This window comes from Pan troglodytes, chromosome 8 (assembly GCF_028858775.2).
Source record: "Pan troglodytes isolate AG18354 chromosome 8, NHGRI_mPanTro3-v2.0_pri, whole genome shotgun sequence".
NCBI lineage: Eukaryota > Metazoa > Chordata > Mammalia > Primates > Hominidae > Pan > Pan troglodytes.
In genome coordinates, this window is record NC_072406.2 from 98,693,894 (window position 1) to 98,721,577 (window position 27,684).

The 27,684-nt window shown below is 42.8% G+C and overlaps 1 protein-coding gene and 1 long non-coding RNA gene across 11 annotated transcripts in view; one reads left to right on the forward strand and one right to left on the reverse strand.

Annotated features, from left to right (window-relative positions):
* The window catches only part of WAPL (WAPL cohesin release factor), a 90,490-nt gene extending 66,793 nt beyond the window's left edge, over window positions 1-23,697 (reverse strand). For 2 of the 10 annotated variants that reach the window (XM_016918785.4, XM_054660308.2), the window contains exons 1-2: window positions 23,207-23,673; window positions 19,426-19,946 (exon numbers count right to left, since the gene is read on the reverse strand). In XM_016918785.4, coding sequence (XP_016774274.2) covers window positions 19,426-19,924 — 499 coding nt within the window. In that variant the 5' untranslated portion in view covers window positions 19,925-19,946; window positions 23,207-23,673. Of the gene's footprint in view, window positions 1-19,425; window positions 19,947-20,437; window positions 20,537-22,756; window positions 23,029-23,206 lie in introns of those variants that run through there. The other 8 variants (XM_054660304.2, XM_054660307.2, XM_063780795.1 and 5 more) reach the window with 8 other exon arrangements.
* A 91-nt stretch (window positions 23,698-23,788) lies between these two features.
* LOC107966781 (uncharacterized) lies at window positions 23,789-26,963 on the forward strand. Its single transcript, XR_001706728.4, has 2 exons — window positions 23,789-24,251; window positions 24,335-26,963. It is a non-coding gene; the product is annotated as an uncharacterized LOC107966781 (long non-coding RNA).
* The last annotated feature ends 721 nt before the right edge of the window (window positions 26,964-27,684 follow it).

Consider the following 27,684-nt stretch of genomic DNA (forward strand, 5'->3'; position numbering starts at 1 on the left):
CATAATTTTTAATTCTACCCAATAGGTTTTCCTGCCCTCAAGACAGGATCTCACTGTCACCCACACTGGAATACAGTGGTGTGATCACAGCTCACTGCAGCTTCAGAGACCTCCAGGCCTCAAGTGATCCTCCCACCTCAGCCTCCTGAGCAGCACTCCCAAATAGCTGGAACTACAGGTGTGCACCACCACACCTGCCTAACTCCCCTTTTTATTTAACAGACAGGGTCACACTACAGTGCCTAGGCTGGTCTTGAACTCCTGGGCTCAAGCAAACGTCCTGCCTCTGCCTCCCAAAGTGCTACAATCACAGGCATGAGCCACCACGTCCAGCCTCCAAAAGGTTTTAATGTAATTTAACAGGTTAAGATTTGGTAATATCTTTTAAAACTAAAAATGTACATGTGAAAGAAAGGACTTACTCTTGAAGCCAGCAGTTTCATTTACAAGTATTTAGAAATAACTTTCCACGAACACAAAATTACATAAGTAACAAGAAACTCAATACAACACTGTTTCCTGGTTTTTGCTTTCATAAACAATATACCAATTAATAAAGAATTAAATTACCATATAGCAACACACCTGAATACTATGCAGTTGTTAAAAAGAATGAGGCAGCTCTACATTATGTACAGATATGGATGCTCTTAGAGATGGAATGACTAAGGGATAAGGAACAAGAAAAGACTTTCATACTTCTTGAATTTTATACTGCATGTAAGTTGTCTATTCAAAAGCCAAAACATAAAAAATGCCAAAATTGTATATTTTTGGAGTCCTTATCTGTTAAAAAAATATATTTATGAATCAAATACAACATCTAGAATTTACTTTGGTGAGGATAAAAATGAAACAAGACTGGCAATGAATTGTTTGTTGAAGATTAAACAGTTGAACTGTTTAATGGAGATGGAGATATAAATAGACATTATTTTTGTAGACATAAACACACAAATGTATACATCTGTGTAACTGTATACTAGTCTATACACACAAATATATACAGACTTCCTTTACCCTCTTATAAGAAAATGAAGATACTTCCTTTGATTTCTTACCAAACCCATCATTACACAGATGAGAAAAAAAGGCCCAGAGGGGCTAATGACTGCAGAGGTTCTCAATTAAATCAATAGCCAAAAGAGACTTCATAAAAAAGACCCATACCAAACTATATTACACTACGTCTAGTGGTGGCTGCTAAACACTAAAATGCTAGGCCAGGCATGCTGGCTCATGCCTGTAATCCCAGCAGTTTGGGAGGCCAAGGCGGGCGGATCATGAGGTCAGGAGTTCGAGGCCAGCCTGGCCAACATGGTGAAACCCTGTCTCTACTAAAAACACAAAAATTAGCCGGGCGTGGTGGCGGGCGCCTGTAGTCCCAGCTACTCAGGAGGCTGAGGCAGGAGAACTGCTTGAACCCGGGAGGCAGAGGTTGCAGTGAGCCAAGATCATGTCACTGTACTCCAACCTGGGCAAAAGAGCGAGACTCTGTTTAAAAGAACAACAACAACAAAACTAATTCACTGGCTGGGCGCGGTGGCTCACACCTGTAATCCCAGCACTTTGGGAGGCTGAGGCGGAAATAGCAAATGTTTATCTCACGATGTGCTGAGGACTAAACTTAAACAATGCCTTTAACCTGTAAGAAATCTGTGCAAATGATACAAAGTGGCTTGGAGACCATAACCCATGAAATACAGTTGAGGCAACTAGAAAGGTTTAATTGGTGCAGGGATGGAAGAAAACTGCCATTACATGAAACCTGCCTTTAAATATCTGAATGGCTGTCATGATAAGAAAACAAACTTCACCAGGTGCGGTGGCTCATGCCTGTAATCCCAGTACTTTGGGAGGCCGAAGCGGGTGGGTCATCAGGTCAGGAGATTGAGACCATCCTGGCTAACACAGTGAAACTCCGTCTCTACTAAAAATACAAAAAAATGAGCCAGGCGTGGTGGCAGGCATCTGTAGTTCCAGCTACCCGGGAGGCTGAGGCAGGAGAATGGCGTGAACCCGGGAGGCGGAGCTTGCAGTGAGCCAAGATCACATCACTGCACTACCGCCTGGGTGACAGAGCAAGACTCCATCTCAAAAAAAAAAGAATACACACATGAAAAATGCTTATCATTAGTTGCTAGGGAAACACAAAAGGTAAATTCCTTAATATACCAAGAATCCTTACACATCAGTAAGTCCAATGTCCCAGTAGAAAATGGGGCTAGGGGCCAGGCACAATGGCTCAGGCCTATAATGCCGGCTCTTTGGGAGGCCGAGTCAGGCAGATCACTTGAGGCCAGAAGTTCGAGACCAGTGTGGCCAACATGGTGAAACCCTGTCTCCACTAAAAAGACAAAAAAAACCCAGTCAGGCGTGATGGCACATGCCAGTCGTCCTCGCTACTTGGGAGGCTGAGGCACAAGAATTGTTTGAACCCAGGAGGCAGAGGTTGTAGTGAGCTGAGATAGCACCACTGCACTCCAGCCTGGGCAACAGAGCAAGACTCTGCCTCAAAAATAAATGAATAAATAATAAGCCAAGAACACAAAGAAGCAATTCATTAAAATATATATCTATAATGAATTAAATAACTTATGAAGGATACTCAATTTCACTCACAATTAAAACTCAAAGTAAAACAAAGCTGAACTATATTTACATAAGCCCTCGGTATGTGCCTGGTAGTATTCTAAATACTTTCCATTAATTTATTTTATCTCAAAGCAACCATCAGGCCAGGTGCGGTGGCTCACGCCTGTAATCCCAGCACTTTGGGAGGCCGAGGCAGGTGGATCAGGAGATCAGGAGATCGAGACCATCCTGGCTAACATGGTGAAACCCTGTCTCTACTAAAAATTAGCCGGACGTGGTGGCAGGCACCTGTAGTCCCAGCTACTTAGGAGGCTGAGGCAGGAGAATGGCGTGAACCTGGGAGGCAGAGCTTGCAGTGAGCTGAGATCGCGCCACTGCACTCCAGCCTAGACAACAGAGCAAGACTCCGTCTCGAAAAAAAAAAAAAAGCCACCATCAGGTAAGTACTACTGCCAAGTTCATAATCCCTTACCCACAATTCCAGCATCCAAAAAGCTCTAAAAAGTAAAAAGTTTTCTCACAACACACTTGGAAGCAAAACCCCAACCAAAGGGAGGCTATTTATAGTATTTACCCTACTTAGGGAAGGTATTTTCTTTTCTGAAAAAACACTATCTTTGATTAGAGAACACCACCTCAGATCCTGATAGGGGCGTTAATGTAAACTTTCCAAAATCCAAAATAATTCTAAATTCTAAGACACATCTGGCCCCAACGGTTTCAGAAAAGGAAATGTGAACCTCTAACTCATTCCACAGATAAAGGACAGTGGGCTTAAATTACTAGTTGTTGATTACATGTCTATTAAGTGGTATTTACTCTCTGAAAAATAAGGCAACTTATTAAAAAAAATTGGAAGCAACTTTAAAGTCTGACATTAATAAGGAATTGCTTAAGTAATTTATAGCACATACAGAATTTGACAACATGCAACAGTATTTTTTCAAAGGGTAGGGAGAGGGCCAAAAAGAAAACTGATACAGAATTATCCCCAAGATATTACATGAGAAAGAGTAAGGTACAAAACAGCAGCAAATTATCATTTTGTGGATTTTAATTTTGTGGATTAAAATACACAGGCACACATGTACATACAGATATGTGGAACTGCCTGTATGTGCACAGAACATACCAGAAAGGTTCAAACAAATAACAATGAATGGTCATTCCAGAGAAAACTGAGGTGGCTAAGGAAATGTACTAGGAGGGAAGCTTTTAACCAACACCATATTGAACCATGTGCAAATAAAAGGTATTTTTGTGTGTTTTTTGGGCTTTTTTTTTTTTTTTTGCAACGGAGTCTCACTCTGTCTCCCAGGCTGGAGGGCAGTGGCGCAACCTCTGCTCACTGCAACCTCTGCCTCCCAGGTTCAAGCTGCCTCAGTCTCCTGAGTAGCTGGGATTACAGGCACCCTCTACCACGCCCAGCTAAGTTTTGTATTTTTAGTAGAGATGGGGTTTCACCATGTGGGCCAGGCTGGTCTTGAACTCCTGACCTCAGGCAATCCACTCACCTCGGCCTCCCAAAGTGCTAGGATTACAGGCATGAGAAACTGAGCCCAGCCATAAATGGTTTTAAAAATAAAAGTAGGGCAGGGGCTGGGCGTGGTGGCTCACGCCCGTAATCCCTAAGGCATGAGAATTGCTTGAACCTGGGAGGCAGAGGTTGCAGTGAGCCAAGATCATGCCAGTGCACTCCAGCCTGGGCAACAGAGCGAGACTCCATCTAAAAAATAAATAAATAAATAAATAAATAAAATAGATAAATGTATAAGCCCTTTCAATGCCACTTAAGAAACATCTCCTACCCTTATATTCAGACATGTGACATGATGGTCAAAGACATACATAAAAAGACATTCAATATAACATTTATGTGTAATAGCAAAAGACTAGAAACAGCCAAAATATCCATAAGAGACCATTATTATAGTACATCCATGCAATGGAAAACTATGAAACTGCTTTAAAAAAACCAAGGCAGATCTATAAATATAAGATTATTAAAAATCTATAAATAAATCTATAATAATCATATCAGATTATAATGAAAAGATTATAACTTTAATAATTATAATCTTATTAATATTTATAGATCTGCCTTATAATAATAAATATCTTAAAGATTAAGTGTTCTTAAAGGCATAATACACTAAATATATATATATGCATATATGCTCCCATTTGTGTTTTTAAGAATACAAATATAGACATACATGCTGTGCCCATTAAAGACTGTAACAAACTGTTAACAGCATTGGTTTCAGTGGAAGAGAACTCACTTTTCACTGTTAATAAGGTCATGTGGCTGATCACCAGAGGCACCTGAAAGGCCACAGGAAAAACACAGCACATCTTCCTAAGTGAGCAAATCTTTACTCAAAGATTTGAAAGGTAAAAATTATTTTTTAAAACAGTTAAGGCCAGGTACTGTGGCTCACACCTGTAATCGCAGCACTCTGGGAGGCCGAGGCGGGCAGATCACTTGAGGTCAGTAGTTTGAGACCAGCCTGGCCAACATGGTGAAACCCCGTGTCTACTAAAAATACAAAAAATTGCCATGAGTGGTGCTGCATGCATGTAATCCCAGCTACTCGGGAGGCTGAGGCAGGAGAATCACTTCGACCCAGGAGGCAGAGGTTGCAGTGAGCCAAGAGCCGCCACCGCACTCCAGCCTGGTCAGCAGAGTGAGACTCCGTCTTGGGGGGAAAAAAAAACGGTTAAGCGTTACAATTGGTAATCCAAAACATTTTATATTTTATAAGGCATACCTATAAAATACAAAATTGACATGCAATTTCAAAGATAAAACACTAACCTAAAAACAATTTCAAAAGTACTATTCAGCTTGGCCCACCACACAGAACAGTTCAGGTTATCGCAACCTTCCCTTAACTCCCACCAACACAGCCTGTGGAGAGCCTCACTGCCAACTGCCACAGCTTATCTGCACATCAAGGAGCTTGTTTGCTCCCTGGCCTCCTGCTGAAGCTGCCCATCTCTGCCCTACCCTTGCAGAATAGGAAACACACCACACACCCCAGCCACTCCTCAACCAACGAGCCTTGGGCCTCCCTTCGAGGTGGCAATTAATTATTCAAACTAGAGACACATACCCCCAGAGGTAAACAAAGGCTTTTCAAATATAGGTACAATTGCATTTTAAGGAAATTCACTTCTAAATCCCCAACCTCCAGGTGTAAACTGTTCCAAAAACTGATTTTCCAACCCATCTGGGATTAACCAATCACTCTTCTCCCATATTACAAACATTAATAACAGCGTATCGCTCACCTATCCCTAATCTCATATGGTACATTTTTCCAACTCTTGACATGACCTATAAAGAAATAATGTGATAGATTGTTGGTTTCTGTACTTCATAATTAAGTAAAACTTTCATGTGTGGGTAACAAATCCTTTGCATGTCAGGTGGTTTCCTAAATTAATTGCATTTCACAGAATTGAAAAGATCTAACAAACTGACTCATTATTACAATGAATTTCTATGATTACCACGTGCTTTGTGGCATGTAAGAATTCAAATAGAAACTGCTATAGCAAAACTCTTACCATTCTTATCTTTATTTTGTTAATTTATGGCTTCTCAACATTTACACACATTAAAAAATTGAAATAGGAGGTCGGGTGCAGGGGCTCACACCTGTAATCCCAGCACTTTGGGAGGCAGAGGTGGGCAGATCACGAGGTCAGGAGATCGAGACCAGCCTAGCTAATACGGTGACACCCCATCTCTACTAAAAAATACAAAAAATTAGCCGGGCGTAGTAGCACACACCTGTAGTCCAAGCTACTTGGGAGGCTGAGGCAGGAGAATCGCTTGAACCTGGGAGGCAGAGGTGGCAGTGAGGCCGGTCGACAGAGCGAGACTCAGTCTCAAAAAAAAAAAAGAAAAAGGAATAACAGGGACATAGTAGTACGTGCTTATAGTCCCACCTACAGCTACCCAGGGCACTGTGGCCAGCGGTTCATTTGAGGCTGCTGTTACGATCACACCTGTGTGAGTAGCCACGCACTCCAGCCTGAGCAACACAGCGAGGCTCCATCTCGACAACAACAAACAACAAAAAATAGGAATAAAATTGATGCCAAAAAACTTTTTTGTCCAAAATCTTTATATACTTTAGCAATAACATTCATTCATATATATATAAACTAACTGAAAAAAGCCCACTCATCTCTTAAAAGATACATTTCCAATAAATTTTATCTTTAATATATACAGCATTCAAGTTTGATTATAGCATTCAAGTTTAATCAAATATTCTGAGAGCATTTGATTAAAAAAATAAAAGCACTGATAACTGTGATCATGATGTAGTACAGAATTATTTTTAAAACAGTTTAGAGCACTACAGTCACATAAAATTCCTAAAAGCTGTAGAGTTTTTTTTTTTCTGTAGAGACAGGATTTTTTAATGTTTTTTTTATGTTGCCCAGGCTGGTCTCAAACTCCTAGACTCAGGCGATCCTCCCATCTCAGCCTCCCAAAGTACTGGGATTACAAGCTTCAGCCACAGCACACAACTCTTTTTTTTTTTTTTTTTTTTTTTGGAGACAGAGTCTTGCTCTGTCAATAAGGCAGTGGTGCAGTCTCCACCTCCCACGTTCAAGTGATATTCTCCTGTCTCAACCTCCTGAGTAGCTGGGACTACAGGCGGGAGTCACCATTCCCGGCTAATTTTTTTATTTTTAGCAGAGACGGGGTTTCACCATGTTGACCAGGCTGGTCTCAAACTCCTGACCTCAAGTGATCTGCCTACCTCAGCCTCCCAAAGTGCTAGGATTACAGGCATGAGCCACCGCTCCCGGTCACAGCCCTTAAAAATTTGAATTTAAATGTATATACATATTTTTGTACCAGCCTCGGCTCTTAAAAATTTGAATTTAAATGCATATACATATTTTTATACCAAGAATTATGAAAAGGATGACCACTAAAAGACTAAACATAAATACTATAATCATTAGGATAAAATTCTGAAGGGGAAGTAGGATAGAAATACAATTTCAAAAAGAACAAGGAACACTATATTCTGGCTATTGAAGAGCATGTTCTTGTATTTTTTTTAAACATACAAAAGTGAACAGTTTCTGGGGCATAATGGGGACTTGTAAGAAAGAAAAATTATTAAAGAAAAAATTTTAAAAAGAGAATGAACAGCAAGTAATTATGGCATTTGCAAGCAAGAAAATAATTATGGGCCAGAAGCACTGGTTCATGACAGTAATACCAACACTTTGGGAAGCCAAGGTGTGAGGACTACTTGAGCTCAGGAGTTCAAGACCTTGTCTCTACTAAAATCAAAAAAAATTAGCTGACTGTGATGGTACACACCCGTGGTCCCAACTTCTCAGGAGGCTGAGGCAGGAGGATTACCTGTGCCCAGAAGATTGAGGCTGCAGTGAAACATGATTGCATTACTGTACTCCAGTCTGGGCAACAGAGCAAGACCATCTCCAAAAACAAAAACAAACAAACAAACAAACAAAATACTTTGAGGGTGAGGAAGGAGGAAGTGATGCATGAAAAAACTTCTAGACTGGCTGGCACAATTCTATTTCCTAACTTAGGTAATGGTTACAGGAGTGTTCCTCTTCTAATAATTAATTAAGCTAGACCCTTTTGTGTGGTTTTCTGTTTTATTTTACAATTTAAAAAAGTTAAAAGAAATCACTATGACATCTAAACTGCATGATATATTTTAAAATGTCAATATTGGCCACGTGTGGTGGCTCACGCCTGTAATCCCAGCACTTGGGGTGGGAGGGGTGGCAGGCCAAAGCAGGGGGATCACTTGCATCCAGGAGTCAGAGACCAGCCTAGGCAACAAAGCAAGACTCTCTCTACAAAAAAAAATTTTGAAAATCAGCCAGGAGTGGTGGCACGTTCCTATAGTCCTAGCTACTCAGGAAGTGGGGGCAGGAGGATCACTTAAACCCAGGAGTTTAAGGTTGCAGTGAGCAATGATCGCACCACTGCACTCCAGCCTGGGCAACAGAGAAAGACCTTGTTTCTAAAAAAAATTAAAAGGACACCTGGGGTTCATTCTTTCTACCACTTCTTTGCCCTACACTGGACTAAGGGTGCCTCTTTTCCTGCAGCCCTCCCTACTATTTCAGAGCAGGATAGTTTGGGGACACTGATATGCTGATTCTCTAGAGCCTCTTCATAAAATGATTACTCCTCCACCCTGTTATATAAGAGCCCCTTCTTGGCTTCTCTGATTTTCTTGTGTAAGACTAAACAAATAATAATAAAAAGACAACAAAAATAAGTAAGGAAAGATTTAAAAAAAAAAAAAAAAAGTAGTGGCCGGGCATGGTGGCTCACACCTGTAATTCCAGCACTTTGGGAGGCCGAGGCGGGCGGATCACCTGAGGTCAGGAGTCCAAGACCACCCTGGCCAATATAGTGAAACCCCGTCTCTACCAAAAACACAAAAATTAGCCAGGTGTGGTGACAGGCGCCTATAATCCCAGCTACTCGGGAGGATGAGGCAGGAGAATCGCTTGAACCCGGGAGGCAGAGGTTGCAGTCAGCCAAGACTGTGCCACTGCACTCCAGCCTGGGCGTCAGCGAGACTCTGTCTCAAAAAAAAAAAAAAAAAAAAAAAAAAAAAAAAAAAAAAATTAAAGCCCCTTCTTTTGAGGCTTGTGCTAGTTACCCTCTAATCTTCCTAATACTTGTCATCCAACAACCTCTTATTCAACCTCTTATTCACTGTTCATGTATTTAAGGATTTTACACCATATTTATAATCTACTCCTCCATCCCAATTTTGCTATCACACTGAATTCCACCAAATTCCAACCCTCTGATTTCCCAGTTCTTTAACCTTATCTCATCATCAACAACCTCCCGCATTCCATCTCAGCCACCAGTTCTCAGTTGCATCCAGAAGCTTGCCGTATATCCTAAAATGCTTCACTTCATAAACATTAAAATCAGATAGCCCACTTTTTTTTTTTTAATCACAACCTACCAACCATCCAACTTGTTTGTGCCAGTACTCCCATTCTTCGTTTTTATTTAAGAAGATTCTCAGTATACTAACCCTTTTCTCCCCTTTCTCCTATTCATTAGCCCTGTCCAGGCACTCAGCATTTTAAATTCCACAGTCTATCTTCTCAATCACTCTCTGGGCAATAATACCCTAAATTCCCTTGCTTCTCTATCTCTTCATTCCACATGCTGACTGACAAAATGTCTATTGAGGACAATTCTAATAATCTTATCCAATATTCTGTATTCTGTCCAGGTTCCAGATAATGGGGCCTACTAGAGGAGGAGGAAAAAAAACATACACACTAGGTAGATTAGTGACCATGTGTTTTTAGTGACACCAACTTCAACTAAGGCCTCAATAATGTCCAGAAATTCTACTTTGTCTCTAGACAGCTCATTCTCCCACTTTAAGTAACATCTATCTGAACTCTTTCCTGCTCCCCCAAACCCCCCAAGTTACCCTGACTTTCTTTGTCCCTTTCAGTAATAACCTCTTTGGTCATTTTATGGGATAAGGGAAAACACACTTTTAGCTATAAACCACCTTCTCTTATGTCCTCCCACTAAGCTCATCTTTTTACTCAACTTTCCTCCTTCCAGCCAAACATAGCACCCCTTCTTCCAAAACGGTTCTCTTGCGCTTTGGATCCCACGCATTAAACCATCCAGAATCCCTCACGTCCCTCTAGCTGCCCTTTTTCTTCTCCTCCCCTTCGAACATCTTTAACAAGTTGTAAACACTTGTTACCCCCCATTTCCTCACCCCTTGGATCACTCCAGTCCAAGCTGCAAATCCAAGGTCTGCCTTGCAGTCCTCACTTAAGTTGATGGCAGCAGCATTCCGCGTCAGTCAATACTTTCTGAAATACTTTTACGTTGGCTTCTATAATATATCACTTCCCTGGTTTCCCTTAAGCTGCTCTAGCTGCTCCTACTGAATTTCCTTTTCTAGTTTCTTCCTCTTCTCTCCCTCCATTAGTATTGAAAGTTCTTTTTTTTGAGACAGAGTCTCTGTCACCCAGGCTGGAGTGCAGTGGCGCGATCTCAGCTCACTGCAAGCTCCGCCTCCCGAGTTCACGCCATTCTCCTGCCTCAGCCTCTCCAAGTAACTGGGACTACAGGCGCCCGCCACCACGCCCGGCTAATTTTTTGTATTTTTAGTAGAGACAGGGTTTCACCGTGGTCTCGATCTCCTGACCTCGTGATCCGCCCGCCTCTGCCTCCCAAAGTGCTGGGATTACAGGCGTTAAGCCACCGCGCCTGGCCAGTATTGGAAGTTCTTCACAGCACAGTCCTAATACTTTTTCCTCTTACACTCTCTTTAATGACTTCAACTAATCCTTTCTTTCCAGATAATATTTATATACTGAATTTCGAATTAATTGTCTCTAATCAAGGCTTCTTATCTCAGCTCCATTCCAGCAAATCTGCCATTGAAACATATCTTACAAACATCTCAAACCCAATGTACCCAAAACTGAACTCAAACTTTCTGTCAAAATGTTCCCTATCTCAGTAAATGACACTACCATCTGCTCAGCTGCTCACATTACATAGCTGGGAATAATTCCTGATGCCTCCTTCCTCATCACTCATGTCACCAAACTCTGCCACTTCTATCCTTTCTCAGTGCACCAACAGGTCCCAGGTTAAATATCAGCCTTGCCTACGTACCTGCACCCCTAGAACAAGCAAGTAAGCCCATAGAGTGCTACACTCCCGCACCACTCTATATATTTTTTCCTTTTTCAGCACACTTGTGATTGTTTATTCTATCTTCCCCAGTACAATGCGAGAAATGCAAGTGAGTCCATCTTGTTCATGGACACTAAAATAATAGCTGGAAGGAGGCATCCCCGTAGACCTTCCTATGAACAAACTCAACCTCCTCTACCAGGGGTCTAGGAAAGTTGAGGACTACTTCCTAAAGGCACAAGTGCTGGAAAAGAAAAATTCATGAGGTATCATCTGGCTCGAAGCTCTTCGGTTTTTTTTTTTTTTTTTTGAGACAGAGTCTCGCTCGGTCACCCAGGCTGGAGTGCAATGGCATGGTCTCAGCTCACTGCAACCTCCACCTCCCAGGTTCAAGCAATTCTCCTGCCTCAGGCTCCGGACTAGCTGGGACTACAGGCACCCGCCACCGTGCCTGGCTAATTTTTGTTATTTTTAGTAAAGACGGGGTTTCACCATGTTGGCCAGGCTGGTCTCGAACTGCTGACCTCGTGATCCGCCCGCCTCGGCCTTCCAAACCGAAGTGCTGGGATTACAGGCATCAGCCACTCCACCCGGCCTTTTTTTTTTCCTTTTTTTTTTTGAGACAGAGTCTCGTTCTGTTGCCCAGGCTGGAGTGCAGTGGCGTGATCTTGACTCACTGCAACCTCTGCCTACCGGGTTTAAGCGATTCTCCTGCCTCAGCCTCCTGAGTACCTGGGATTATAGGCACATGCCACCACGCCTGGCTAATTTTTGTATTTTTAGTAGAGACGGGATCTCACCATGTTGGTCAGGCTGGTTTCGAACTCCTGACCTCGTGATCCACCCGCCTTGCCTCCCAAAGTGTTGGGATTACAGGTGTGAGCCACCGCACCCGGCTGTCTGGCTTCAAGTTCTAAAAGCATAAAATACTTAGGGAAAATGCTCTGAAAAGCATAATGTATTATATAAAAGTGTTGTCATGTTAGAAGCTAGTTCTTTATCATGACCAGCAGAAGTCAGTAACTCTAAAGTACAGAGGCTATGTTTATAAATTTCATATTTTACCCCATAGCTGGTATTCAATCTGGATCTGAGAAGAAATTTGTTAGTGGTCTCCCATGCGTTTGTTAATATACAAACCTTGAGAATAATACTCCTTTTCCTCAGAAAATCTGAGTAAGAAACAAAAGTTCTGCTTTAGAACAAAATGAATTTACTTAAAATTATAATGCCTCTTTCATAATTTACATAATGTTGAATTTCCATTTATATACACATATGAAAATAAGTAGTAGAAAATATCTATAAAAATCAAGTCAAAAACTTTATTCGGTAAGTATTAAAAATAGTTTGGTCATCATTCTTGTTTTGTTTTGTTTTTGAGATGGTATCTTGCTGTGTCACCCAGGCTGTGACCCAATCATGGCTTGCTGCTGCCCTGAACTGCTGGGCTCAAGTGATTCTCAACTCAGTCTCCCAAGTAGCTGGAACTACGGGTGCACCCCAACACATCAGGCTAATTTTTTTTTTTTTTTGAAGAAATGGGATGTCACTATGTTGACCAGGCTGGTTTTGAACTCCTGGGCTCACGCCATCCTCCCACTTTGGCCTACCCAAGTGCTGGTATTAACAGGTGTGAGCCACCATGCCTGGCCCATCATTCTTATTAAAAAGAAAATTACTTAAGCCAGGTGGCATGCCTGTAATCCCAGCCTCTCAGAAGGCTGAGGCAGGAGGCTGAGGTGGGAGCACTGCATGAGCCCAGGAGTTTGAGGCCAGCCAGGGCAAGACAGCCAGATCCCACCTCTTTACAAAAATCACATCTTTAAAATTAAAAAAAGCAGAAAATTACTTGAACAGAGACAAGAGGGAATCCATAATTTGCCCCTTGCAAAATAACTTTATTTCCAACATCAAGATAAAACTGCTCTTACAGTGACAGTCTCTTTTAAATATACAGCTTTGAAGATGACAAAATTTATCTCATTCACATCAGAATACAACAGCACTGTATGAAAAGAACACTTTGATGTTTCCCAGATCTTCCACTTAACAGTTCAAGTTATTCAACCTCTGAACTGTGTCTTACCCTCAATATAATGGAAATAAAGCCTCCCTTATACAGTTGTGATTAAGGATCAATTGGTATGTAAAAGTAGGAATTTAAGAAATAACAGGGCCGGGCACAGTGGCTCATGCCTGTAATCCCAACACTTCGGGAGGTGGAGGCAGGAGGACTACTCAAGCCCAGGAGTTCAGGACCAGGCTGGGCATACTGAGACACGGTCTCTACAAAAAATTTAGAAATTAGCCCAGTGTGGTGGTGAACCATTGTACTCCCAACTACTGGGGAGGCCGAGGAGGGAAGATGGCTTCAGCCCAGGAGGTAGAACCTGTGATGAGCCATGCACTCCAGCCTGGATGACAGAGTAAGACCCTGTCTCCAAAAAATAAAAATAAAAAAAGAAATAATAGGTCTTATCCACTTCTCTTAAAAAGAAGCTGATTTTCGGTATGATTTAAATATATTCTACACAACAAATACATTCAATAAATAAAGGCAGGTAACTCTTGCTGATACTATCCTTTCAGGACTTAAAAAATAATAATAATCCTCATATCATCTGTACTTTATCCAATGACAATCTCATCTCAGATTACAAGTTCCTGTCCTACTTTAAACTTTCAGTAATAAATCATTTCCCTTTCTAAAAAATCACCTTCAGTTCTAAATCCAAGTTGAAAATCTCCTGACAATACCGTCCCTCTAACTTACACAAATACTCATTACAGCTTTAAGCAAATTAAAAAAATTTATTGGCTACAAAACCAGTCAGGCAAATTAAGAGCCTATGCTGTAGTTATCTCAATATTTGGCAGGATATGTAGACTGAATCCCAGCTGGCTGGCAAGAAAAGTGTGCCAAGCCGAAATATAAGTCTTTGCACACTTTATTCTAGAGTCCAGATTAAAAACCTGTAGCAAACAGAACAAAGATGAGAAATGGAAGTAGCCTTGCATAAAAGGCAAGAGAAGCCTTCTTTTTGCCTCTACTACAGACGGCACTGATTCAAATCATTAAGGAATACCTGGAGATCTCTTAGAAGGGTGGACCTTTAGCTCCTGCTAACAGTCATTTTTAATTGGCACACCTGACTGAGAACTGACTGGCTTTAATAGCAACTGCAATCAGAAATTTCTGTTTTCAAAATTAAAGATTAGATACAGAAGTATTTGCAGATAGAAACAGAAATCTTAAACTAGCTTTAAAATCCAGGGAGTAAAGGATGGGAAGTGGAGAGAGTAGCGTGCAAAACAGATGCAACAAGATCTGCCAGATACTAACAACTATTGGAGGTGGACAATCAAGTACATGAGGTTTTTTTTTACCATTTTATTTTTGTGTGCCTGAAAAGTTTCATAATAAACGTTTTCTTCTTGTTTAAGGAACAGGACATTTTAGCAACACAACCCTTCCCTGCAGTACCTATTCAGTTTGTAATCTTGTTTCTGGTTCCCTTACCCACCAAGCATCTGTCTGGAAAATGGGAACTATTGTAGGTTTTGCAGGGTTTTTTTGTTTTTGTTTTTGGAGATGGAGTCTCGCTCTGTTGCCCAAGCTGGAGTGCAGTGGCACCACCTCGGCTCACTGCAACCTCTACCTCCCCGATTCAAGCAATTTCCGCTAATTTTTTTGTATTTTTAGTAGAGATGGGGTTTCACTATGTTGGCCAGGCTGGTCTCGAACTCCTGACCTCAAGCGATTCACCCGCCTCGGCCTCCCAAAGTGCTGGATTACAGCCACTGTATGTTTTATAGTGACCTCATCCTAAGTTTCCTCTTCAAGTGAAACACTATTTATTTATTTATTTATTTATTGAGTTGGAGTCTTGCTCTGTCACCCAGGCTGGAGTGCGGTGGCATAATCTCAGCTCACTGCAACCTCCACCTCCGGGGTTCAAGCAGTTCTCCTGCCTCAGTGTCCTGAGTAGCTGGGATTACAGACATGCGCCACCACACCTGGTTAATTTTTGTATTTTTTTTTAGTAAAGATGGGGTTTCACCATGTTGGTCAGGCTGGTCTCGAACTCCTGAACCTCCCCCAAAGTGCTGGGATGACAGGCATGAGCCGCCACACCCGCAACAAAATTTTTAAAAGTACTGTCTGTTATAAAAGTACTTAAAGAATTTTAACAGTGTCAAAAAAATCAACCACATACTCCCCTATAGAGAAAGAGATGCACTTAAAAACGTAATGCCAGGACAAATGACATAATAATTCTGAGCCTGGATAAGCCCTTTTCACTGAGGTGATATAATTCTACAGCAAAAAAAATAGTATGAACGAGAAGGACACTGAACACTCCACTGGAAAGATATGACGGAACTTCACCTGTGCACTTTGAACGAGTTGTTAAAATTTGCAACAGGTTTTTAAATAAAATGCCTAACCATGACCTGCAAAAGACTGCTAAGATTTCTGAGACCCAAGTAGGTACATTGAGTACTTGCATCTGGAGAAAAGAGTTCAAAACTTTATCATTCTCAGAAGGGTCCCTAAAGCAAAAAAGGTTAGGAACCACTTGAGATTTAGAGAGGCCTCTTTTATCAAAAATTTAGGTTTGGGTTTCTAAATTTCAATTAAAATTACAAGGTTTTCTGAGTGAGAGTAAAGGCAATGAAAATTGACAGACATAATGCAAGAAAACAGTCTAGGCACAAGAGAAATGACCAGTTTAGAGGGGAGAGACAAAGGAAAAGTCACAAAGTACAAAAGCATCCCCACAACTATAACAAACTTACAAACATACAAACTTACAAATGGTTTATAAGAACAACTAACTTGCACACATTAGAGACAGGATAAGTCTACCATGAAAATTAAATGCACTCCCTCAAATTCACTTCTTATCCTACAGGGAGCTGCCAAGGTTGTTGCAACTCTGGATGACCAAGGGAGAGGAGAAAAAAAGAAATATTCATAGTGCTACACCATTCCCTGATCACTAAGAGACCCTTTGTGAAGGAGGAAGGAAGATGGACAAGATGTTCCTGAACATCTATTTACCTGTATTTTAGTATGTATTTTCCCCTCACAGACCAATTAAAATGGAGTTTGGACTCAGAGTCAGTCCACAGTATCAGCATTAGAACTACATTTTAGCTACATAGACTGGGAAGCAATTATCCCACTTAGCTGGTTGGTCTCACCAACCAACTTCCAACAACAGATTTAACATAAAGATATATTGTCCGCAAAGCTACAGAAACAATTACTTATGAATAACTTCCACATTCCTTTTCCCCCTTACCTAAACATTCAACTTTATTAATACACTCTGCCATCAGGGCCCCTGCCTGCCAATGATGCCCCATTCCTCAAAAGACTATACACTTAAGGAAGATGGAGTCAGCCCCGAGCACTTTCACCACTTGCACAGTTTAATCTTACTTCCTCCAGCCCACCCACCCCACACTGTAGATTATCTGAAAACATCAAGAAATGTCAGGCTGGGCACAGTGGCTCACGCCTATATTCCCAGCACTTGGGGAGGCCGAGGCGGGTGGATCACATGAGGTCAGGAGTTCTAGACCAGCCGGGCCAACATGGTGAAACGCTGTCTCTACTAAAAATACAAAAATTAGCAGGGCATGGTGGCAGGTGCCTAAAATCCCAGCTACTCGGGGGGGACTGGGGCAGGAGAATTGCTTGAACCCGAGAGGCGGAGGTTGCAGTGAGCCAAGATAGCGCCATCGCACTCCAGCCTGGGGGGACAAGAGCGAGACTTCATCTCAAAAAAAAAAAAAAAAAAAAGAAATGTCAGTTGGAACAACAAACACAAGCAGAATAGCATTCGCAGAGCCTTGTACAGTGGTTTGACGGACAGTAGGTGCTCAATATGTTGATAATAAACGAATCTCATTCCAGTTCTGCCACTAGCTGACCTTGGACAATCATTTAACCTCTTTGAGCTTCTTATATAAAATGAGAGCTGAGTTAAAATTCATTTTAGTTCAAAAAAAGTTTGATGGGCCAGGCGCGATGGCTCATGCTTGCAATCCCAGCACTTTGGGAGGCCTAGATAGGCAGATCACTTGAGGTCACGAGTTTGAGACTAGCCTGGCCAACACGGTGAAAACCTGTCTCTACAAAAATACAAAAATTACCTGGGCATGATGGCAGGTGCCTATAATCCCAGCTACTGGGGAGGCTGAGGTGGGAGAATCACTTGAATCCGGGAAGCGGAGGTTGCAGTGAGGAAAGACTGCGCCACTGTACTACAGCCTGAGCAACACAGCGAGACTGTGTCTCAAAAAAAAAAGTTTGATGATTTTAATATACATTTATACATTTTTAGGAGCTGACCTGGAAACAGTTTTTATGCTGTTTATGCTATTTATTATTTTTTTTTTTTGAGATGGCATCTTGCTTTGTTGCCCAGGCTGGAGTGCAGTGGTGCGATCTCGGCTCACTGCAACCTCTGTCTCCTGGGTTCAAGTGATTCTCCTGCCTCAACCTCCGTATTAGGTGGGATTTAGAGGCACCCGCCACCATGCCCAGCTAATTTTTTGTATTTTTAATAGAGATGGGGTTTCACCATGTTGGCCAGGCTGGTCTTGAACTCCTGACCTCAGGTGATCCAACTGCCTTGGCCTCCCAAAGTGCTGGGATTACAGACATGAGCCACTGCACAGGTCCTTTACGCTGTTTTTTAATGGAAATTTAACCTAAACTTAACTTGTCAACAACGCCTGAGGAGAAATGTGGGCAAAGCAGGAAGGACAGCCAAATTAGAATTAACCCTGAGGATCAAGGGAATGACAATAACAGCTGGCTCATCGTCTCATCCAAGAGTGAGAAAAAGAGTGAAAAAATGCTCAACATTTTTAGTAAAACTATGCAAGGCCCAGTACATTGTACTGTTTCACGTACCTTAACCTTCAAAGGACAAATTCGCCTTAAGAATTCAGTACAGCCAAGTTTTGTCTGTGTTTACTTCCTTTCAAAATAGGAGATTTTTATAACCTCTCATTATTGCTAAACTTTGCCAAGACGTCAAGAACTAAGGTTTCTTTTCAATTACAGTATACTGCCACCCTTATCCTAATGCTGATAGAGTGCTCCCACTTCTCCACCCCACCTCTTCCCTGCACCCTCAATATTAGCTCTTCAGTCTTTTAATTAATTGCACCTTTTTCACTTATTATAAATCTCAAATCCCTTACAGAAGACAGAACAAAATATATCGTTTTAGGAGAGAATACTAGATGCTATATTTACAAATTAACATTTTTAAAATACAACCAGTTTTGTGGTTTAAAATCTATCAATACAGCCGGGCACGGTGGCTCATGCCTGTAATCCCGGCACTTTGGGAGGTGAGGCGGGCAGATCACGAGGTCAGGAGATGGAGACCATCCTGGCTAACACAGTGAAACCCTGTCTCTACTAAAAATACAAAAATTAGCCAGGCGTGGTGGCGGGCGCCTGTAGTCCCAGCTACTCGGGAGGCTGAGGCAGGAGAATGGCATGAACCTGGGAGGCGGAACCAGCGTGGGCGACAGGGAGACTCCTTCTCAAAAAAAAAATCTATCAATACAAGTTGCTACTGGCCCCAAACTAATCTCAATTTGGAATCAAGTTCAATTCTTTAAATGTCTCCACTCAATACCCCCTTAATCTTTCTGAACTAGTTTTGGCAGAGAGTCTACCATTGGTAACTAATCCTCATTTTAAATACTCATCTCATTTTCATTATCAATAACCATCCAAATCCTCCACAGTAATAGAAATGAGATACTTTGTGATCCTAACACAACAAAAAGAGATATTTCTTATTGGAATTGGGGTTATAAACTTATGACTGTTCCCAAAATGTACCCTGAGCAACAGTCTATAAATGTTAATATCCAAGTTGTTTTATTATTTCAACCGCCAACTGGTTTCTTTAAAGTTCTTAAATGTCTTTTACAAAACTATCAGTGGTCCCCATGTATCATAAGTGCAGAAAGAAAACACAATATATATTTTAGAATTTAAATCATTTAAATAAATTGCTTGCACAAAGCTCTCTTGGCGGAGAATAAAGAAAATCAAAACTTACCTGAAGTTATTAATTTATTACAGCTACTTATGCTTGCATCATCTTCTACAATTCGGTTTGTGCTCTTTTCTTTCCCAAGTAAAGTGTCCTCCAAAGGGAAGCATTTATCAGATACGACAGTGTCTTCAACGACCACATGACTAATTTTGCTATTAGCTTCAAGTACTGAAGTGACCTCTTCCAACTGAGCAGCTTCACTAGATTCTGAATAAGAGGAACCCTTAACCTGGGCTAAATTCTTTGAAGAAACTGGTAGAGACTCATCATCACTATCAAATCCAAAAGGATCTCCAGTACTTTCTTCTTCCACTTTAGGTTTCTTCGGAATTTCTTGGATATCTGGTTTGAAATTGGGCCTCTTCTGCCCTAATTTAGCCATAAATGTGGTCTCTCCCCATTTTGTGCTAAGGGTAGTCCGTTTGTTGGAAAAGACTTCATCGAATTTTGAACTGCCATTTCCACCTTTCCTACTGTATGTTTTCCCAAATCTGGATGTCATTTTGACACCAGTTTCATATTCTCTGTGAAAAAAAATTTAAGAAAACATATAATCATCAAATACAAGTGTTAAACAGTGCATATAAAAATAAAAACCTAGGGATTCTTCCCTCATGACTTTTGACACTCACCACACAGACTTTTAAATAAACAAATATGAGGAAGGGGTATAAAGAAAGGCTGATTTATTACCCTACATGCTTCCATGTCAATTTTCCTCCACAATGAGTACATATTCCTACGCTACTTACAAAGTAAAAAAACTTAATGATTAACCAACTTATAATACGATATCCATAAAGCTAACTTAAAATGAAGCATATTAAGTTCCAAATGAATTAATTTACTATTCTTATAAACATCATTTTTACCTTAAAAAATTATCTGTATAGAGGCTGGGAGGCCGAGGCAGGCAGCTCACTTGAGGCCAGGAGTTTGAGACCAGCCTGGCCAACATGGTGAAACCCGTTCTCTACTAAAAATACAAAAATTAGCTGGGAGTGGTGGCACGCACCTGTAATCCCAGCTACTTGAGAAGCTGGGGCAGGAGAACCGCTTGAACTCAGGAGATGGAGGTTGCAGTGATATAATGATAACCTGTATAGGGTAATTACTTATATAAAAAAGCACAGAATGTTAGTTTTTTTCAGGGCCTCAGAAATATCCAATACTTGATTAAATTTAGTTCTTTGAAATTTCACGGCACTAATTCACATGAGAAAAAAGGTCTCCAAAATGGTGCTTTTTCTCATGTTTTACAACCTGCAGCTTTTAACCCAATCTTGAAGATTCTGCTTCTTGGTGTAATGTAATTTGCGCTGTGACTTTAAAAATGTTCCTTAGATGGTCATCTCCCTAGGGAAAGAAACTATCCTTATCCTATCTGCCTTGTCCCGATAGTGCTGTGCTCATTTGCTGAGTTATATTTTCTGGGGCTAGTGAGCTCCAGCATATTACACTGTTTCATGGATTAATACAGACATAGAAACATACAACTTTTATTTTCCTTTTCAATTTATAAATGGCAAATCGATTCACCTGATTTATCTACTTCACAGGACAAAAAAAAATCTTTAGGGCAGTAAATCAAGAGTCAAACATTTTTTAAAACAAGTTACTTGCATTGGTTCTGTGCCTATTAAAAAGTTATAGTACTTTTTAAATATGATCAATCAGTAACCGTTTGTCTAACACTTTGACCTTTCTACAGTTCAAACATGAATACATCGAATATAACTTTAAAAAGTGAACAAGGGCCTAAGGAATGAAAAATCATTACTTTGAAAGCTACAAGAATTGAAATTATATTTGACCTATACTTTTGAATATGTTTTGATCTACACTTGTTTTCCCTTGATTAAATTAAATTCTTACAATTTATAATGAGTCACTGTCTGAGTTTTATATAAATTCAGTAGTAGACCTCCCCCCCATGTTTGGTGAGAACCCAATTTTAATTTGACAAGGTAATAATTTAGTCATCATACATATCTGCGTTAAGAGAAAACAGTGTTCCTGAAGGAGATGTATTTCATCTTACACTGCAGCTCTAACACTAACAAGTCTTACTGTCTTTCTTGTTAAGTACAGCCTAAACAAAACAGGATACTGGGCAACTACCACGGACAACAAAATAAAAATCGATTCTCTGTTCCTTCAAGAATGTAAAGCTGAGATCCTGCAGGTCTGTAAGTGTACGTACACATACACACCAACAAAGATGGAATGTTTTGGATTCACTTATGTGCTAATCATCTAAAAATACTAACCAAAGGCCAAACCAAAAATCTAGACTTGAGTTCCTTTATGCCAACATCAGAAAAACTGTTAAAATGGTTCTATAACCACAAAGCATTCACTGTTGAAAGTTTAAAGTCTTCAGATGAATACCTGACACTAAGGACTTAATTATTTTATGTGATAAAAAATAATTTTGTGCCGGCTGAGCGCGGCAGGTCACGCCTGTAATTCCAGCACTCTGGGAAGCCAAGACGGGCAGATCACCTGAGGCCAGGAGTTCGAGACCAGCCTGACCAACATGGAGAAACCACGTTTCTACTAAAAATAGAAAATTAGCCGGGCGTGGTGGCGCATGCCTGTAATCCCAGCTACTCGGGAGGCTGGGGCAGGAGAATCAATTGAACCTGGGAGGCGGAGGTTGCGGTGAGCTGAGATCGCGCCACTGCACTCCAGCCTGGGCAACAAGGGCGAAACTCCGTCTCAAAATAATAATAATAATGATAATAATAATTTTGTGCCAAAAGACCACGTCTTTTACAAATACATAGTGAAATACTGATGAAATAACGGCAGCGATTTTCCAACATTAAGGAATGAGAAGTGTATAGATGAAATAAATTTAATAGTCACTGCTGAATCCAAGCGATGGGTACAGAGAAGTTCATTATATAATATCTCCTCCTGATTGCCTTTATCGTTTCCCACAATAAAATGTCTTTGCAATGGCATTATCTAAGCGTAAAGCACTATAGATTCCAAAATAAGTGTGCAGACGTCCTTGAAGTTAAATTTTAAGTGTTTCAAGTACACAATCTTGCTCAACCTTTAAACTCCAAAGACTGTCCTAACTAAAAAGGAAAGAATGATTGACGACTAAGTCTTTTCGGTCGTTCGGCTTTTGCCCTAGCCCAAAATCAGGTCGAATTTTGAGAGAAGTGCGCTGTGATTAATATTAAAAAAAAAAAAAAAGCAAAAAGCCTTTATACTTCACTCCCACCCTAATCTAGCGTCTTCCCGATCCCCAAAGGCTTTAAGGGCTTCCACTAAAGATGGAAAGCGGACGGGACAAACCTGACTAACCAGAAATCCTCACCTGGGGACAGCCGGGGCGCCACGGGCAGTGGGCGCGATGGACCCCTCGGACTGGACACTCAATGCAACTTTTCTCCTCCCAACCCGCGCCGCCCAGGAAAGGGAGGTCACTTCCGACGCCCCGGAAGCCTCTGCCACCGAATCCTTAAGGCAGTGCAAGGCCCCAGTGGCGGCCAGGGGCGGATGAAACCACGGGAAAGGACTCGGGGCTGAAATCAACACACTTGACTGGGTTTGGGGAGCTAAGTCAATCAGCAGTCGCCCGAAAAAGAACTCCGAAAAAGGAAAATAAAAGGGGAAAAAAAGAGTTCTTCAGGTCATTCCCCTGCCCAACTTCCTCAGCGGCCCGGTGGGCGAGGCAGTGAGACTTCCACCGCCCGCTCCCAGCCTCTGCCTCCCCCACCCTCCCGGCTCCCTCCCGGCCTAGGCGGCCGCCCGACACCTCACTTACCCTCGGAGCCTGGCGGGTGCTTTGGCCACGGGCCGCCTCCGCCTCTCCCGCTCCCTACGGCCCGCGGGCGGGCGCGGAACCCTCGCGCGGGAGAGCAGGGCCGGCAGGTGAGAGCCGAGAGAGGCGAGGGGCTCTGCTTTCGGTAAATAGGAAGCCCGGTGGGGGGGGCAGGAGCGGCGGCCCCGCAACTTCCCTCCCCGCCTCGAGCGCCGCCGGCCGGGCCCGGGCCTAGCTCTCGCTGGCCGCCACTGCTGGAGCTGGTAACAGAGCTTGCTGTGTGCCCCCGCTGGGCCGCTGCCGCCTCCTGCGCCGCCGCTTCCGCCGGTGAATGGTCAGCGCTGGAGTTTGAACAGGGCCCTGAACCATCTCAACGCCATTTGCGCTCCCGGCCCCCACCTCCTTCCTCCAACAGCCGCTCGCTCCGTCACTCCGCTTCCCACAGTCCCCGCGCGGCCGCCCGACCCCGCAGCCAATCGCGCAGCCGCTTACTCAAACCGCCGCGCAGGCGCTGCGCCCCGCATGCTCCGGCGCCCGCCATTGGCCCGGCCGCGGAGCCCGACGGGAGTTGTAGTCCAGGTCCGCGAGGTCGCGGGCCGAGGACCAGGCGCGGGAGCGGGAGCGGGCGACTGGCCGGGCCCTCCCGGTCTCGGCAGCCACTTCTAGCTCCCGGCCCAGCCGGGGCACGCAGGTGCCACGGAGATGGGCAGCCGGGCGGGTGGCGCAGTGCAGGCAGCTGTATCAATCGCTTCCCCTCCAGGGACCCGCCGGTGCCTGGGGACCGCAGGCTGTGCAGCTGTGCCGGGCCTGCGGAGGCCGCCGCCCGGGAGCTGGGAGGCAGGGAGCGCGTGGTCAAGAGCCGCCCTCGACCTGGCCTGGTCGGTCCTGGCCCGGCGTAGGTGACGATGGCGGGGACCGCGAGGCGCCGGACACCCGAGGCCACGAGCAGCGTCGCCCCTCGCTTTTTCGCGCCCCTCCAGCCCTGCAGTCCTTCCTCTAACTCCGTCTGCCCCTCACCGATTGAAAGTGGCCCCGAGAATATTGGATGGTATTGAGCAATTATCATTAACTTTGTTGGGTGTGGTAACGGTAATGTGGTTATGGTTTTTTTTTTTTTTTTTTTTTTTTAAGACCTACTGATGTGTTGACAGAGTGATCTGGTGTCAGGACTGTAAAATACGCCTATGAAAACTGGGGGAGAGGAATAAAACAAGCTGGCAGAACGTTTTTCATCGTTGAAGCTGCGTGATGCGAGCATATGTGCTCATCATACAGTCTCTTTACTTGTGTATCTGAAATTTTCCATAATAAAAAGTTTAAAGAAGTGAACCAGTGATTGCCTCTAGGGAGGACAGTGAGGTGGCGGATGACGGGAGGAAGGAGTCTTAATTTTTCGCTGTACGCCTTTTTGTGCTATCTTAGGTTTTTCCCATTCAATGTGTTACCTAATTCAGAAAATTAGTAAGTTTTTTTTAAGGCTACCATGAGAAAACAGCGTTCTAAAGAGTAGCGCAACCAGTTCCCCCTAAGAGAGGTGCATGATTCGTCGGACTCGGACAGCCTTGGTGTTTGTTAGGCGGTTAATGGAGACCCACCTGGGAAATTAGAAAACTACTAATTGCTTTCAGTGAGAAGCCCGCCCTTCTCCCACAAATGGATAATTTGCTCTTAATGCACCCAGAAGTTATCCAGCTCCCTCCGGTATAATCGGGGAAACTCCAAATAAAGGAAAAATAGTTCAGAGACCCTGCCCCTCTTCCCAAGAGGAATTTAAGGTGGATTTTAGTGTGGTTGGATTGTTTTGCCTACCTGACTGCAGAATTTATATTCTGACATTTACAATTTCCTAAATACTGAATCAGTATTTTTTCTTGTTTCAAAATAAATCAACTTCTTCTGTAGTTTATATGAAAAACAAGTCCATGTCTTCCACTGTGGGTGGGATGCACATGACTGTTTTATTTGGGTCAGTTTTGTCTCTTTTTTTTAATTGGCAGTTTAGGAACTTGTTTTTATCATTTTGTTTAAAGATCTTCTGGCAGAGGTGCAGGCTGCACTTACTATAATTATTTAGATGACAAGGTGGTGGGTGGTAATTAAAGGGTAATTATCATCAGAGGCAAAAGGTAAGATCAAAAAACCAGAAGAGGTGAGGAAACAATTGCAAGATCTTCCTGTAGGAGGGTGTCGTGATCCTCCCAAGACCAAAGGATATGTCTATTATGCCTGGCCTCTCTAGTGCTGGACACTTGGCAGGGTCAGTGCCTGCATGAGGCAGAAGTGGAAGGGCTTATTGTTTAGACTGGTGCCTTTTGAGGGCTTTTGTGTGATGGTTGTGTTAAGTAATGAAACTTAGTAGTGTCAAATTCTTGCCACTCAAAGAATGATCCCCAATCAGCAGTGTAGCATCACCTGGAAGCCTGTAAGGAACGCATAATTCCTATCCCTCACCCCAGCTCCACTGAATCAGAACCTGCATTTTAACAGGATTCCCCCAGCTGATTGGGCCACACATTAAAGTTTGACAAGCACTGATTTAAAGTATACCCATAGCATTTGACAGCAATCTAGTATTTTTCGTTAGGATGAGGGAGAGGAAGGGAGATGATTAAGAACCTCCTATGCATCAGGTAAGATGCTAGGCTGTTCAGGGGCCTTGTCTGCTTCCCAGTCCATTACTCTATCTTACAAGTAAGGAAATGGGAAGACTTGTATGTTACAACTAATGAGGGAGTCAAACTTTTTCTTAACGGTTGGATACCCTTTAGTACTTGTTGGTGTTCTTGAATCTGGTAGAAAGTGGTACATGATTTGAGAAGTAAAGTGTGTGTGTGTGTGTGTGTGTGTGTGTGTGTGTGTGTATTTAGTCTGTGGAAGCTTAGTATATGAATATTAAGCAGAGCTCTTCTGGGCTCTGTACCCTTGTGTGGCTCACACTAAAGACACCCCTCGGGCCCCTCCTGGAGGGAGTTCAGACTCCTGGCCCTGCAGGCTGTACCACCACCTTAACCCCTTACCTCCCTGCTTCCACTGAGGCAAGCAAATGCCCTGAAGTCCCCTCATTCCCTTACCAGGGCCCTGGGTTCCACACCAGAATGAGCAAACAGAACTCCAGTGTGGGTAACACATGGCTGAACAGCTTTTTGTTGTATTGTTTTTGTTTTCTTAGTTCTTTCAGCTCAGGCTCCATCCTCTGCCCATCCCCCTGGCCACCCTCAACCCCTAGAATGGTTGTCTCCATTTCATGAGAATCTTCACACTAACATCAAGTAGCCAGTAGGTGCTTTTGGTTTTGCTAGAATGCCTGTGTGCAAGCTCTCAGATACCTGATTTTCTTTCCCCCACTGAATGTTGTGTTTGTCAGAAACTGAAATCATGTATCGGAGCCAAGTTTGTAGTACCCTTAGGAGGGGCCTCTGCCCTCCTGTGTGCTGCCTGGGTGAGGACAGAACCCCCTAACCTGGAGCTCCACTTGAGTGGGCCCATACCTGTACTTTCCTCTGAAAAAAGAAAATCCTGCAAAGAAAATAGAAGACATCTGTTCTGCCATTGCCATGCCCTTGTTCTAGCCCAGACATGAGAACTGTCAGAATTGGAGTTACTAAATAGAACTTTTAGTCTTTTTCTGATAATGTGTAGTAAAGTGTATTACAACTTATAGAATTCTATTTAGGGAACTACAGGTCAGAAACTACCATATTGGTAGCAGTCAATTTTTCTTTGCCATCGGATGTGGAATAAAATGTTAAATTGTACACTTGCATGTTGTGGTTATATTACAAAGCTCTACGAGATGTGGGCCAGGCCCTGCCCTTTGGTCATGCAGCCCCAACTTTCTGCTCTGCCCACACCTGACTCCTTGCTGTTTCCCCACCTTAGAGCCTTTGTATTTCCTATTCCCTCTGCCCACAACTCCCCCAGATACCAGCCTGCTTCAGTTCTCTCCTCTAGGTTTTCACTCAGATGGGACTTTTCAATGAATCTCCCCTGACCAACCTATCTTAAATTGTTGCAACATCCTCACTCCTAAATGTCACTGTCCCTGCTTTACTTTCCTTAAGGGCATTTATCTTCCCATCTAACATGTCAGGCGTTTTGCATGTTTATCTTAAATGTTGTGCTCCCTCTGAAGGCAGGGATCTCTGCCTGTCTTGTTTTCTGCTGCAACCCTAGCACCTAGAAGACTGCCTGGCACAAGAGTAGGTGCTCAATAAATACTTGTTGAATAAAAGCACCCATTTATTTCCTTCTTTCATGTAAAATTATATACATATATATATATATATATTTTTAGACGGAGTCTCGCTCTGTCACCAGGCTGGAGTGCAGTGGCGTGATCTCGTCTCACTGCAATCTCTGCCTCCCTGGTTGAAGCGATTCCCCTGCCTCAGCCTCCCCAGTAGCTGGGACTACAGGCGCACACCACCACACCCAGCTCATTTTTTGTATTTTAGTAGAGATGGTGTTTTGCATGTTGGCCA